Source organism: Diadema setosum, chromosome 3, assembly GCF_964275005.1.
Source record: "Diadema setosum chromosome 3, eeDiaSeto1, whole genome shotgun sequence".
Lineage (NCBI taxonomy): Eukaryota > Metazoa > Echinodermata > Echinoidea > Diadematoida > Diadematidae > Diadema > Diadema setosum.
Genome location: NC_092687.1, coordinates 35,320,506 through 35,336,671, shown reverse-complemented (window position 1 = coordinate 35,336,671; position 16,166 = coordinate 35,320,506). Strand labels below are relative to the sequence as shown.

General features: G+C 36.8%; 1 protein-coding gene across 1 annotated transcript; it reads left to right on the top strand.

The window, feature by feature from the left end:
• Nucleotides 1-2,495: 2,495 nt before the first annotated feature.
• On the top strand, nt 2,496-15,832 carry LOC140246817 (inactive carboxypeptidase-like protein X2). Its single transcript, XM_072326146.1, has 5 exons — nt 2,496-2,547; nt 7,393-7,521; nt 8,440-8,651; nt 12,979-13,114; nt 15,405-15,832. Exons 1-5 carry the CDS (start codon nt 2,496-2,498, stop codon nt 15,830-15,832), a joined length of 957 nt encoding a protein of 318 aa, XP_072182247.1.
• Nucleotides 15,833-16,166: the final 334 nt, after the last annotated feature.

The following is a 16,166-nucleotide window of genomic DNA, read 5'->3' as shown; positions in this document are numbered from 1 at the left end:
GTAGAAAGATATTACCAAAACACAGGATGTAGGCAAACCTCATCTTGTATAATTTTACATTACGTTTGAAAAATCTTTTCAGATTATCTACCGTCAATCAAACAAAGTTTAGATGACCAGCCTATTCTTCTCTCCTTTTTTTTCTTCTCATCGTATAGACTCCCCTGTTTCATCTGAAGAGCTCATACATGTTCTGTCAACTGGCTTAAACAGGACCGGTGTTTTATTCTTAGTTTTTTTTTTTTCTATGTAAGAAATAACGATACTCATTTAGGTTGGTGATTATTTTTTATAATAATTAAATATATGTCTTGTATCACTGTGTGAAATCTCATTTCACTTGATACATAGTGAATAATAATTATCTTCCCGACATTACGTCGAAGTTGTAAAGGAATTGTAAGATCGCACAGAAAAATAGCAGCATCAAACCCCGATGATAAACTCACAAATCCACTCGGTGATATCTTGTATGCATCCAATGAAAACCTATTATAAGTCGCATGATCGAAATTTGTAGGTAGTCACGATTGATAATTTCAGGAAGCAACCTTCTTTATACAGACTTCTTCAGGGGATGGCAGGTATCGCGCAAGCGTGGATTATGCATTTGTATTCGTCTCAAAGAAAGTTAGAAAGATGCAAAGATTTGTTTGAATATTGAACATATTCCAGGCTCTTGTCAATTTTATGGGAATTACTGAAACAGAACCAAGAAATAAACTCAAGTGGACGTTATTCTATTACGAAATTCGACTTTGATAAATCAGTATCACCAATTCTACTTGTAATATTACATCGTTGATGGTTTGCCTAGTGTTGAAATAAAGCCACGTGCTTCTGTTACCGACACGCGAGCTTTGTATTTGGATACAAGTAGCGGGGACAAACAAGGTGTAACAGATTTACAAATGTTGTATACAATGAATAAACTTCCTTCTGTTTCCAAAATTCATCGACTAGCTATGGTAAGGAATTTTGTGAACAACAGGAAGTCAAGAGTGGGTTCGTGTGCCTTTGATATCGCCACAATGCGAGATTTACTTGGCGTGTCTTACAGTCGTGTACAGTAAATGGAAATACGCAAGCCTGTACACAATCCTCCGATCGATCGCTTTTCATTGAAAGACTTTGAAGGCTTGTGATCAACGGATTACAGTTTCCATAAAAGATTGCCTCCATGAATCAGTAAATTCAAGACAATTATGTAGTAGAAATTTGCGACACCCTCGACATAGCCTGGTGCCCAATAATAAAAGACGCTATTCATTTGAGTTGACGAGGGAACGTAAATTGACGATCGTACAGTACGTGAAGTTCAAACCGCGCGCGCGAACCCAGATAGCGAAGGGAAGCGACATTATTATTCATGAGCGGTCGTTATTCATCCAATCAGAAAGCGGATTCCTACACCGCATAGACGGCAATTTGATGATTGGGTAAAGCGGGACAAGTTCACCTTCATAAACATAAGGGTTGAGAGAATGCAACAATACTAATAGAACACATCAGTGAAAGTTTGAGGAAAATTGGACAATCGATGCAAAAGTTTATGAATTTTTTAAATTTTTGAGTTGGAACCGCTGGATGAGGAGACTACTACATCTTGTGAGTCATATGCGTACAACAGTATAAAGAAAATATAAAGAAAATTCAACATATTTCACTTTTTTCGCATAATAAAAGAGCACTTGACTTGCCTCTTTCTAAAGGCAGGGGGAATAACATTACCCATAATGTATGTCGGTAACGAGTCAGGGGAATTTGTACTTTTTTCAAAAGATGAAATTTTGTGAAATTCCCTTTAAATTTTCCTCATATTGTTGTACGCATGTGACATCTAAGTTATTCATACACTACAGTAGTCTTCTCATCCAGCGGTTACTTCACAAAAACTTCAACAATTCATAACTTTTGAACGGATTGTCCGATTTTTCTCAAACTTTCAATGATGTGTTCAACTAATATTCCAGCTACATTCTGTCAATCCTTATGTTTATGAAGGTGACTTGTCCTTTAAAAGTACAGAATAATACCCTATTCCAATGAGATACTTATGATTAATTTCCGATCACACTACTCTCAAAATACCTTTTGTGATTCATTTTTTTCCCGCTCAGCTAACACTAAACTATATGAAGGATTTGATCCAAAAACAGATTAAGCTCCATTCCAATACTTGATTAAAGTTAGTCCAATGTGGCATATAACCAAAATAAAATCCTTCCAGTGATACCTAAGCTTTTGCATAATAGGAAATATCCTTAAAATTATGATTAAAATATTCTATATTTTCTCATTATTTCTTCCCTGAAGGAAAGTTTGATCACATAATATTAAAACGTAACAATAATTTAGTGAACGCGTTTTGCGATGAAACACTTAATATAATATCAAAGCAAAATGTATAAAAAAGAAATCTGAAATCGATGGCATAATTATACTTCATATTCTTCTAGGCTTCACGAGACACCGTCCCGATTGTATTTCTCACAATGAGGAAACTTGCTCACTTCAGCTTGTTACTGGCAGCGCTGAGTGTACGGGGTAAGTAAAATTGAAGAAAAACCTGGTTTTTCATTATTTTTCCTTCATGTTTCATCCTTTGATGAAATAAACAAACGTATATATATATATATATATATATATATATATATATATGTGACCGTGCATCACAAAATGAGCAAAAAGTCGCACACACTGATTTTGTGTGAGGAGTGAAAATAGGTGAAATTGGTCAACCTAGCTGATCTTGACTGTTTCATATTTTATGAAAGAGCAAGTCTTCTTCTACGTCATGCTAAAATTTGGGATCATAAAATGGGCAGGAAAGTGTGTTTTTGAGCAGTTTATCTCGCATTTTTTTTTTGTATAATTAGTGTGATTAGGTGTGTCTTTAGAGTCCCCTTTTCATTTCTTAAAAACCTTGTACACACTCTTCACTTTCAACTCTAATAACCTTTGAAAGGATAACGCTACTGCTTTGAAAGTTGGCATTAATTATGGAGAGAATGTGTTAATAAGACATGCTTAATTTCAGTTTAATCTGATAATCCCTTCATTGTTGTTACTCTGGTGGTTTACTTCCTGTTTTTTTGTCCAATTCATCGCACAGGCAGCACGGCTTGGTAAAGATTGAGCGCTTGAATAGACACCGTACTTCAGAGCCTCTTTTATCAGTTCGCACTTTCCCCGACTGTGTGCTTTCTTTCCAATATTTAGATAGGTTAGGAGAATCCATAAATACTGATTTGAGTTATACATCATTTAAAGGCTTAAGTCTATTCTTTCAGAATGTGCTCTTAACTAAAATTTCCTGTCTGGCGACTTTGTGTTCATTTTGTGATGCAGGGTCACATATATGAGTATCTGAATATAAGAACGACCCAAGTCCATGGTAGGCCATTTCGAGTAAACATTAAATACTTCATATTTGTTTTTATTTGTCCACTAATGTTCTATTTAACTGTTATGGGAAGGCAACACTGTATTTACAAATTAGAACATATATTATTATGACAATTAACATTTACATTAATTGTGGAGAGGCCATTTTGTGTGATGGACGTGGGTCGTTCTTTGAATCATGTACAATATAGGCTGCTATAGGGCTCACACCCGTAAATACAAGGGAATGCCCCAGGCCCCTTCACAAATTCGTACCAAAGATACCAAAATAAATGAAGAAAAAATTGATTAAAAATCAATGATGTAGTTTGGCAAAAAACTGAATAGCTGTAGATATTGAGTATGAATTCCTCTACAAATTACATTTTGGTTGGAAGATGAAAGCTTTTCTGGTGGAATTTGAGGGGACTATATTTTATTGGGTACGTGTACGGAAAATGGGTGATTTTTTGAGTGATAAGAACTTGTAGTCTGGCTTTGCGGACCCCTGGACAGAATTTGAACTGATTTATCCACCCTGAGAATTTGATGGATGAAAGGGTATATCTAACTTATCCAGGTTAGTGAAGCTGAAACACCTCATTTCTCCCACCTGTGTTACAGAATTTTTTTGAAATTTGATTTTTAACACACATCCCTATGGGGAAATATTTATGGATGTGAGCCCTATATGAGATGAGAGAAGCGATGAGAGAGGGTGCTACAATATGAATGTAAGAATGACCCAAGTCCTGGACGCATTTTTTTTTTTCCCAGTATGGGAAAGTCACTAGTGTGTGTAAAGTCTACGGCAGTCTACTGACAAAAAAAAAAAGGTCTGAAATCTAATACTATAGGGAGACAAATTGTGTTTGCATACTTTAATAGCCCAATGACCATCGCTCTCGGCAGCTTTCGCTGTGGCACGATGTATTAGGGCTCTGATCATGGAGCTACCTCTGAATATAAAATGGACGGTGGTTCGAACCCCTGTTTGGGTTTTGCTCAACTTCTTGTTTTCATTTTTGCTCTTAATTTCTAAAGTATATTAAAGGACAAGTCCACCTTCATATACATAAGAATTGAGAGAATGCAGCAATATTAGTAGAACACATCAGTGAAAGTTTGAGGAAAATTGGACAATCCGTTCAAAAGTTACGAATATTTTAAGCATCTGCGCAGTCACTGCTGGAAGAGAAGAATACTACAGTGTATGATGTCACACGCGTACAACTATATAAGGAAAATAAAAAGAGAATTTCACAAAACGTCACTTTTTTAATAAAGTGCACATATCTTCGACTTGCTACTGACGTATTTTAAGGGTAATATTATTCCACCTGCCTTCTTAAAGAGAGAAGTCGAGTGTTCTTTTGTTATACGAAAAAAATTGAAATATGTTGAATTTTCTTTATTCTTTCTTTATATCGTTGTACTCATGTGACATCACAAGCTATAGTAGTCTTTTCATCCAGCCGTGACTGAGCAGAAACTTCAAAAAAATCATAACTTTTTAACGGATTGTCCGATTTTGCTCAAACTCTCACTGATGTGTTCTACTAATATTGCTGCATTCACTCAACCCACATGTCTATGAAGGTGAACATGTCCTGAAGTTTGTAACGGTTTATTCCGTCAGGCTTAGAGAGAGTAATAAAGTCAAAGACTTGATAGTTATTCTCTATCGAAGTCACCAAGACATATAAATGCCTTTCCCATACTGGAAAAAAAAAATATCGCGTCCTGGACTTGGGTCGTTCTTTCATTCATATAAGATTTCACCCATTAATTTCAGGCGCTTCGGGGGGGGGGGGGGGTAATTAGGATTTATCATTTATACACAAGATGAGGTCCATGCATAAGCTACAATTTCCCATGTCAAACGTAATTTGGTCAAAAATTGGACTTTATGTTTATTTTTTTCGTTTTTATATTCAGGTCTTCATATATATATATATATATATATATATATATATATATATATATAATTATGATATGCATCTTATATTATCATATGTTATGATAGTATACGCATTACAATGATTATGTATGTGTATATTCATTCGTACATGAATACTCTCCTTTTTTTTGCATCGGAGGAGGAAGTTAATCTACGATGTTAGTTGTTTAACACCATACGCAAGCTCTAAATGCTTTGTTTTAGATGGAGAAATGAATAAAAAGTGATTGTATGATTCAAATTCCAAGTTTATTTGTTTTTCCCGCAAACATGCCACTGATGGATAAACGTAGAAGAACAAAAAAATCATAATCTTCTTCGTTGTAAAAACTGGCTTTTTCAAAAGCAAAGCATATGGGCATTAATGTATCCCGGCTCTGGATCCTTCAAAATAGGCTTGACAATGGGACTTATAAGAATTTATCCACCTATCCATTTTTTTTCTTACAGAGAAATTCCCCCCATTTTAACAAACAGTGCTTCTCTTGTGCATTTCTATTTTCCGTGTACAGTTAGAAATAAAATTGTAGTTGCTTTACTTGCTCATTTATAAAAGTATACAGAGATGATACTGCTATGATTGTACGGTGTAGACCGTGTTGAAGATTTTGTGATTTGAAATTCTCTCTATTTTTTTTTTTTTTGGCTTTTTTAACTCATATAACGGTTATTTACATTACTCTGTTTTACTTTATTTGGAAGTAAGACTATTTGTGACCGTATATCAAAAATCATGAGGACTAAAAAAAGGTGAAATGGGTCAACTGAGCCAATCTTGAGTTTTTTTCATATTGTCTGAGAGAGCTTTCCTTCTTCCACGTTATTTTCAATTTTGGGGTCATAACATGAATGGGAAAGTGTGTTTTGAACATTTTTTTTTCCTTTTTACAACCCTTTTTTTGGGGAGAATAGAACGATCAGATATGTCTTAGAAGCCCCTTTCATTTCTTTTAAAATCCTTTGCATACTCTTCACTTTCAAGTCTAGTAACTTTTGAAAGGATAATGCCACTGCTTTAAAAGTTGGCATTAATTATTATGGACAGCATGTGATTATAGAGCATGCTTAGTTTCAGTTTAATCTGATAATCCTTTCATTGTTAATGCTCCGGTGCTTTACATTCTGTGTTTTGTCCCTTTCATCGCACAGCGAGAACGGCTAGGTAAAGATTAGGCGCTTTAATAGACCTTGTACTTCAGCGCCTCTTTTCTCAATTCACAATTTTCCAGAGTGTGTGATTTCTTTCCAGTATTTACATAGGTTAGAGGAGTCCATTTGAATTGAGTTATGCATCGTTGTAAGGCTTAGAGTCTGCTCTTTCAGAATCTGCCCTAAACTAAAAACCTATGTCTGGCGACTTTTTGTTAGTTTTGTGATCCAGGGTCACATTTGAATTTGAAAAATGATTTTGAAATGGTGCCGTCGAATGCTCTTTTATTCCTGAAAATGAACTAATTGGAGTACGATGATATGACTTGGCACATATACCTGTGTGGATGTTGGAGCTCCAAAATTCTGCATGTCAGAAATATCAAATTCTATACGTAAGGAGAAAGAAAAAGCATCGCAGCCAAAGAAGCATTATAAAATGGGATTGTCTTTTCCTTTACTGTTGTATTCAAATGGTGTTGGGGTAATACAGGTAGGTAAGACGGGACGCCGCTCAACTGATTACCTGACAATTGGTCCTCCCTCACCCCCTAAAAAAAGCGATTTTCAGTAATTCGCGTTTGATTTGATTTGATTTCATGTCATTGTTACAAATCTCAAAGGCGAATAACAAAATAGAAAATTATGAAAGTTAGGAAAGGGACGTAAAGGAAAAGAGAACAAAAAGAGTAAGAGAAACAAATAAAATACATCAGAACATAACGAGATGGCCACCTGTGTATACTCTTAATACGCTTACAAGATTCCTCGTCACCCGAGCAACATAGAGATGTAACTATAGGAATGCTGAACATGCATATGATTCAACGCGTTACATTGCGTTGTTATTCTAGCAACGATTTATATTTAGTATATTGATCGCACTTATATTGCAGTTGACCAGATCCAGGCGGCTGTACCGTTAGGTATGGAGGACGGGACGATTACCGCTGATCAGATTTCCGCCAGCTCGTGTTACCAGTTCCCGGACTGCGCGGATCACGCCAGGCTGAATCATCCAGCCGGTAAGTATTTCGACGCGTCGTTCTGTTTTTGAAGCTTTCAGTGCCAGCTTGGACATTATCTCCTGGGATCATGGCCTAATATCTGCTCCTTCTACATACTCATTTTAAACGCAATGTCTTTATTTGTTTTTTTAACAATCCCATAATGGCGACGCCTGAGAATTGGAATAGTTTGTAGGCATATTTTGTTAACCATGTGTAAAATCTTCATTGCCACGTTTATCATCGCTACCATTGCCTGATTACAGCTGAGGTTATGATAACAGATTTTGTTATCCCATTGTTACGTTCGTCTTGTTCCTATTGTGTCAGTCAGTTGGTCTTTTCCTAAAAGAGTTATGTTACTGCCCATGAAGTCCTGTTTCATGCTCTTTTTTTTGGTATGTTTGCTTGCTTGCTTCTTTGTTTTGTTTTTTTTTTTCCATATGCATTTATCCGTCTGTCTCTTATATCGGGTTACCGAAATTTTGTTGTTGCTGTTGCATTCTTATTTAGTTATTACTATTTTAATCAATTAGAAGGGTCCACATTCTATTAGCATTGATGTAATGATTAACATTACAATGTATCGTAACTGTTAGGACTCAATATTATTGTTGTTCAGTCTTTTCTGCGCTAAAGAGAGCGAGATGCATTTTCTGTTACATTGACAGAAATTGACAGAAATTGATTTGAACTTCTGAACCTTTGGTGAGGAAACTGGGAACAACGTCATGGGGTTTTGTGGCAATCGACGTTCAAAGGGTTCAAAGGATTAAGACAAGAAATAAAACCAAAACAACAGAAAGAGATTGACCAATAGTACTATAGTAATAAATGAAATAATTTTGATATCCGTAAACCTGTCCGTTTGTATTGTTGATTGCAATTTAACGTCTCTGTATGCTTTAATTAATTTTTTAATACTTAACGCTATAGAGGGTGGTCGCAGAGGAGCTTGGTGCGCAGCAGACGATGACCCATCACCATGGATACAGGTGGATCTTTTGACGAACTTCCTGATCACCGGGGTCATTACCCAGGGTCGTTACCCGCACTACTCACAGTGGGTTACGAGTTACCAGGTGCTGTACAGACCAGACGGAGAGGCGGAATTTCAGATGGTGACTGATGCATCTGGTCAAAACGTTGTAAGCAAAAGGAATTACTAAGTAATCCCATTTTTTTTTTGGAGACATACAACTCTGCACTTCATTGTACTCGTAGGTCACCAGGAGAGTTGATTACTGTAAATAATCAAAATATGTACGTGTTTGGTTATGGCAGCAGCTGATAAGAAATTACATTTAAATCGAAATTAGTAGAAACAGATACTAATTCATTAAAAAGTTATGCAAACGATACTGATCTGCATGTTACGATTATAAATTCATGAAATAGAATGTGAAAGCTTTGTATTAGTTTAACATAGTCAAGTTAAAATATCCAGGTTGGTCAAGAATTTTCCTCCGAGCATAATCATATACACATAGAAATGTCCAAGCAGTCTGTTTAAGCATGAAATCTGTGTTAACTAGAAAAGAAGAGATTTGCGTCCTTTTGTTTGTAGTCGTCCACGTTGACTCCGAATATTCTCTGGCTTTATAGTCTTTGCCCGGGGTAACATTTTTTTTTTTTTTATTATTATTATTACCGTGGCACTCAAATAATGCATTATAGGTATTATGATTATTATACTCATTCAATATCCACGTCTCTCCCTCTTCTCTCTGTTTTGCTCTCTCTCTCTCTCTCACTCTACTTCTTTCGGCAGAAGGTTACCCTCTTGTTTGCGATGCTTTCTGTATAATATGAGTAAAAATAAAAGAGTAAAAAAAATCTACACTGTCAAAAAAATTAAACTTTGCACCTTTACATGTGACAGAGTCAATAACAACATTGGAACACAACTTTGCGCCTTTCAGATTTAAGTAATGTCTGTAGGCAAATTCAATGAGGTAAAGTTGACTTTTGAATAAGATGTACGAATAAGTTAAATCTGTTTTACCTATTACTACAAAGTAGTAAAGTATTAAGATATTTCATACCGTGGGTCGTATTGTTATAAAAAGAATACATTAACATTTCCGTCTGCAAAATATCAGGATTGTTGGCTTGTGCCGAAAGGGTGGGTTGGGTGGTGGCGCGTCGCGTTAATGGGAACACCACCCTTCGTCAAAAGCCCCCCCGGTTTTGCCGAAAGGGTGCGTTGGGAGCGTTGGGTCGCGTCGCGTTGACTGGAACCCCACCCTTCGTCCAAAGCCCCCCCGGTTTTGCCGAAAGGGTGCGTTGGTACTTTTTCTCATGTAATATTAAAAGACGAGTTTTGAATTTATATTTAACCTTCAAACAACCATTTCAAAGAGGCTATCGTCCGGATTGGTTTACACTCTATTACCACTTGGTCTACAGCCAGTTGGTCTATAGACTGGTCTAATAACCAGTTGGTCTAGTCATCATTTCGTCCAATTACTGTTTGGCCTAATTGTTATTTGGTTTAATTACTATTTGGTCTACAGTCAATTCGTCTAATAATAGCCATTTGGTCTATTTTTGGTCTATTATGAGTTGGTCTAATTTCGTCTAATCATCAAATGGTCTAAAATAAAAACAAATTTGTCCAATATAAATTTGGTGTACACATCAATAAAAAGGCCCCCCCCCAAAAAAAAAAAAAAAAATAGCCCAGTTGGTCATACAGACGAAACGATGATTGGACCAAATGGTACATGATTAGACCAGGAGGCTAGCTATTAGACCAAATGACGATAAGATCAATGGTTATTAGACTAAATGGATGTAGACTAAATGATGATAGACAGAGGCAAGACCAACTGGGCAATGGACCAAAATTAATCGGTATTTGATGATATAAATTGGTGTTAGACCAAAAAATAGACCAAATGGTTATTATTAGACGAATTGACTGTAGACCAAATAGTAATTAAACCAAATAACAATTAGACCAAACAGTAATTGGACGAAATGATGACTAGACCAACTGGTTATTAGACCAACTGATATTAAACAGTCTATTAAGACCAACTGGCTGTAGACCAAGTGGTAATATAGTGTAAACCGATCCGGACGATAGCCTCTTTGAAATGGTTGTTTGAAGGTTAAATATAAATTAAAAACTCGTCTTTTAATATTACATGAGGAAAAAGTACCAACGCACCCTTTCGGCAAAACCGGGGGGGGGGGGGGGGGGCTTTGGACGAAGGGTGGGGTTCCAGTCAACGCGACGCGACCCAACACTCCCAACGCACCCTTTCGGCAAAACCGGGGGGGCTTTGGACAAAGGGTGGTGTTCCCATTAACGCGACGCGCCACCACCCAACCCACCCTTTCGGCACAAGCCATATAGGGCTAACCGATCCGGACGATAGCCTCTTTGAAATGGTTGTTTGAAGGTTAAATATAAATTAAAAACTCGTCTTTTAATATTACATGAGGAAAAAGTACCAACGCACCCTTTCGGCAAAACCGGGGGGGCTTTGGACGAAGGGTGGGGTTCTAGTCAACGCGACGCGACCCAACACTCCCAACGCACCCTTTCGGCAAAACCGGGGGGGCTTTGGACAAAGGGTGGTGTTCCCATTAACGCGACGCGCCACCACCCAACCCACCCTTTCGGCACAAGCCGGATTGTTTGTCTCTCTATTTTTATTTTTTGTGGGGATAAATGTATTAGATTTTAAAGAGTATACAAATACAAAGCAGCTTGAAATAGACCAGTCAATCACACCATATTTTTAATCGAACGATCACATTAACGATATTTTATTCCATATCGTCTTGAAAGATAATGATATGCATGATCGATACCTCGTTAACTGATCAACATGAATTCTGGATATTATTCAAATACACCTACCCTTACAATGCGCACAGATCGGTACCGGCGTTTAAACTTAAAAGCACGGAGCACATCAAGTGCCAAATTGTTATCGAGATAGGATCTGATTTATCGCAATATGCCTATGCATGCTTTCAAGTTAAGTCAAAGGTGAGCTATGGTTTGTGTGTGTGTATGTGCGTGTAAGAACGACCCAAATCCAATTTTTGGCCAAATTCAGTTTGACATGGGAAATTGTAGCTTATGCATGGACTCATCTTGTGTGCAAATGATAAATTCTAATTACCCCCGGAAGTGCCTGAAATGAATGAGTTAAATCTCATATGGACGTAAGAATGAAGGACTTGGGTCATTCTTACATTCATATAATAGCGCCCTCTCTCATCCTTCTCCCATCTCTATGGTAGAATATCATGTATATGAATCAAAGAACGACCCAAGTCCATATGAATCAAAGAACGACCCAAGTCCACCATACAAAATGGCCTCTCCACAGTTAATGTAAATGTTAATTGTCATAATGATTATGTTCTAATTTGTATATACAATGTTGCCTTCCCATCACAGTTAAATAGAATATTATTGGACAAATAAAAAAGATATGAAGTGTTTTTTTTTTTTTTGTTTTTTTTTTGTTTTTTTGTTTTTTTGTTTTTTTAGTTTACTCGAAATGATCTTCCATGGACGTGGGCCGTTCTTATATCATTATACTCAACTGTCTTATCAAAAAAATGTTACCTATAGATTTTACCTTAGTCTTCACGAAAGTAGCAAAGGGGGTGGGGGTCATTGATCTTTCCTTCAGGCTCAAGGTTAGGCTTACTTAACGTTTCGGTGCCCTAGACATGTAAAGTTCATGTAAAGTGCTGCTTCAAATGTTTATGCTTGGTTGAAATCGTTAAATGATCGTAAACCAAATGTAGCAGGCAACCCGTATAAATTATGCATGCTGTCTCAGAGTTAAGACTGAGTGGGACTTTCGTTTTCAAATAGTACATAACCTTTCAAGCGAGAACACTCAACCTCTGTATTAAAGTGTAGGCCTAAGCCTTAGTCTGGTCTTACGCTACACCGAATCATATGGAATCTGTAGAGAAAGAAAAAAAATGGACACTTGAGTAAAGTAATTCTACGTTTGTTATAAGCGTTGGCATATGAGCTAGTCTATTAACTTGTTGTCACTAGTTAACCTGTTCCGTGCGGGAACCAGGTGGCATTATATGCGTATTAAGCCTATTGACATTTCGGAATTCAGTACAGAACGGGTTATTAATGCCCTTCATGATTCAGCTCAGTGGTACATAAGTGCTAACTATCGGATGAATTAATGTCATCATAAAATATTTCTCTCTCTTTTTTTTTTCAATGCTAAAATCATGTATATCCATTAATTCTATATGAGCTACTTGAGATTGAAGCTGCCAACAAATAAAGAAAATTGATCCGAAAAAAAAAAGTTTTGATTGCATTAACTATCTCTAAACATATTTGTTATCAGAAAACGAGTGGAGTGTTATTCAAAAATAATCCTATCTTTAGCTTATGAGGACCTTACCGATAAATTAAATTGAAGAGGGGGTTTTAAGCTCTGTTATCAAAAATAAACTTATTCTTTGCAGACTTTCAAAGGAAACACGGACAAGAACACGCCAGTGGAAAACGACCTACCTATTTATGTCGTCGCCCGCTACGTCCGTTTGCTGCCAGTCACTTTTAATGAACACGTCAGCATGAGATTTGAATTACTCGGGGAGAGTACGTAATTATTCTTTTTGTTTGTTTGCTGGTTGGTTCGTTTGTTTGTTTGTTTTTATTTACCTGGCACTCTGAATTATTTCCCGACATTGTTTTATGTAACATGTTCTTATGATGTGGAACTGTCATGGGAACAGATAACACGGAAACTTTATACAGTCCCCTTACCAATTTCCTGTTTAAAATATTTCCCTTCTGTATCTCCAAAACCTTGAATAATATATGTTTTCCCGCCCAATTTCATCAGATTCGCATTCGATGTTATGAAAAGGCGTTCATATTCAAGCGACTTTTTGTAACTGCTCTACTCTCACGGTTCATTTTAATTCTTTGAGTATTCAGTTTTATTTCATGCCATTCCTTTTAGATTTTATTTAATTCAACGACTCAAAGTCGGCATTCAATTTCGCGCAAGCTGGATAGGCGTTCAAAAATCCGCGCCAAATACCAGTTTCAGTTTCATTCATAGGAACACCACTTGGCACTTTCAATGTTCTAATTCAATCAACTTACCCAACTTGTACGGGTATTTTTCACTCTCATACAATTCGATGATACATATTTCATTTAAATTTCATGGCCTCATTTCATTATCTGAATTGTATTGAATGTAGTTATTTCTTGTCGACCTTTGTGTCTCTTACACGTATATTCATCCCCAACAGTATGCATGTAACATTCAGGAAAAAGCCATATCTTAGGGGTCCTATACGTCCAAATCAATACTGATCCATTTTGATTCAATTCCTTAGTTCCCGTGACGATATCATCGCTGATCATTAGTTGTCGTTATCGGATCAGCCTATTTCCCCAAAGGGTTACATCGCCAATTTTGCTGGTTTTCAAGGTCATGCTTCATCAACTAATTCTCTCCGTGTTTGAGATATTCACGTAATGTTGCAGCGGCTAAAACCGTGTATGAATATGTGTTTAAAAGTGAAGTTAAACAAGTCATTAGCTAGTCAAAAATCAAATTTCAAGATATATTCAGATTGCATATTCAAACAGCTGAGTAACTACAAAGAATAAAAGCACCACAAACAAAGACTGTCCATACTTTTTAATTGCTGCCTTATCGTGAATTTTAATTCCTTAACGCTGACCGCGCTGCACTTGCATTTTTTTTTTTATTTGAATAAACTTTTTGCACCCTTGTGTGAGAAACTCATGAAACAGCATTATAATTAAATTGACTGAACTAGTTACCTTCTTGAATGTCGATCTCGGTTATCATTCAAATTCATTCTAACTTGAATGCTTGCTTCGTCATAAGTCAAATGCAAATCTGATGAAATTGTGCTGGAGAAGCTTTCTTGTTTGTAAAATTTGGGGCATAGCTGGGGGAATTTCCATGTGAAAAACAGATATCCTAAAATTCGGGAAGAATTTTATCTATGATTGCATGAATGAATAAACAAACCAAGTCAACCAAAAAATTATCGGCTTACCAACGGTTGCTTAAGGGTTAGCCAATATAAATCTTAAAAAAAAAGGAATAGGATAATAGGAAGTGGTTTGTTTGACTTCTACTTGAATGACGATTTTGGCAGTGTAGTTATACCCAGGGAGGTATGAAATGAAGATGCTCTAAATTTGTTGTCACTATTCAGTAAACTTTAAACGGCTGATGTACTCATCACTGAATTTAATTTCTTTTTCTTTTCAGACTGGGGGTTGTTTCAAGTTTGCTTTCTGGTAGATATTACAGATATTACAAATGAGAAAAACTAGGAAAAAAATAACGACGCACAAACTTGACGTCTGAACGATTGTTTCCTCACCAGTTAACAATGAATTGAATAATCGCAAAGGGATTAAGGATTTCTAACTATACGTGTATTATGGGATAAAAAAAAAACCAAACCTTTTTCAGTGATATCTTCCTTTTTTTCGCATGACATGTTACATTCATCGCGTATTGCCTTATCATATTTTCCCTTTTTTAGGCAGTCTTAACAGAACGAACTCAACAATAAGGGAATTAACTCTATTTTGCAGTCAAACTATTCATATTGGCGAAAACGGGTGCATGTCATTCTGTATTGGTGGGAATTAAAGCGTGTATTGCTAAATACTGATAATAACAGAAAACTTCTAGCTGATATTCGTCTGCAGATGTCTCAAAATTGATATGAAAGAATAAAATCAACGAGATTGGAGTTAACACTATTTTGCGATCAAACTAATAATTATACGCGTGTATTTCATTTCATATTGTTCAGATTGAAGCTGTAATTGTAGTTGTCAGTGCTGATAATAACAGATAACTGCTGGTTGATATTGCTCTTAGACGTCACGGAGTGTTATGAACAGGCGGATGCATCGGACTACCGCGGCTCCGTGAGCGAAACCGAAGAGGGTATCACGTGTCAGGTGTGGACGGTACAGAAACCTCACTCTCACAACAGGAAACCTTCACATTACCCGGACGCGGGTCTTGGAGCGCATAACCTGTGTAGGAACCCCGACGGCGAAAATACCGCGTGGTGCTACACCATTGATCCTGACGTCCGCTGGGCACTCTGTTCGGTCGGTGAGCCGAGCGAGACCTGCCCTGTTGTCACCACAACCAGGCCAGAGGGGACAACAACGGGAATGAAACCCGAAGATAACCCCGCAACCACGCCAAAGCGGACAACAACGGGAATGGAACCCGAAGATGACCCAACAATTACGATTCCAAGTGGTACGTCTGAATACCATTGCTACTATCAATAACCAGGGCTGCACACTATCCCATTTTTTCTACCGGTCCAACCTGTCTATCGGACCAGTAGGTGCCCAGTTTTTCCAATTTCTGCTTGTCCATTCCTGAAACATTAATGGTCCGACAGCGATTTTTTTTTTTTTTTGCATCCTCGGACGATTGCCAATGTGCAGCTCTGCCATAACTAATTATGTCTAACTTTTCTCTGAAAATCATTAATGCGGAATGCAACGTGATGAGTGGTTAATACTTTGAATTAGTTGGAATTTTGAATACTATTTTTATTCTGCTTATTATATAAAATTTGAAGATTAATGAAAAGTATTGCATGAATAGACAAAAGGA

What these genes read in the sequence shown, in the direction of transcription:
- LOC140246817 (XM_072326146.1), top strand. Translation starts at nt 2,496, where the DNA reads ATGAGGAAACTTGCTCACTTCAGCTTGTTACTGGCAGCGCTGAGTGTA. An exon ending in GGCAGCGCTGAGTGTACGGG is followed by an intron (nt 2,548 to 7,392) that starts GTAAGTAAAATT and finishes CTTATATTGCAG; the next exon opens with TTGACCAGATCCAGGCGGCT. An exon ending in ATTTGAATTACTCGGGGAGA is followed by an intron (nt 13,115 to 15,404) that starts GTACGTAATTAT and finishes TATTGCTCTTAG; the next exon opens with ACGTCACGGAGTGTTATGAA.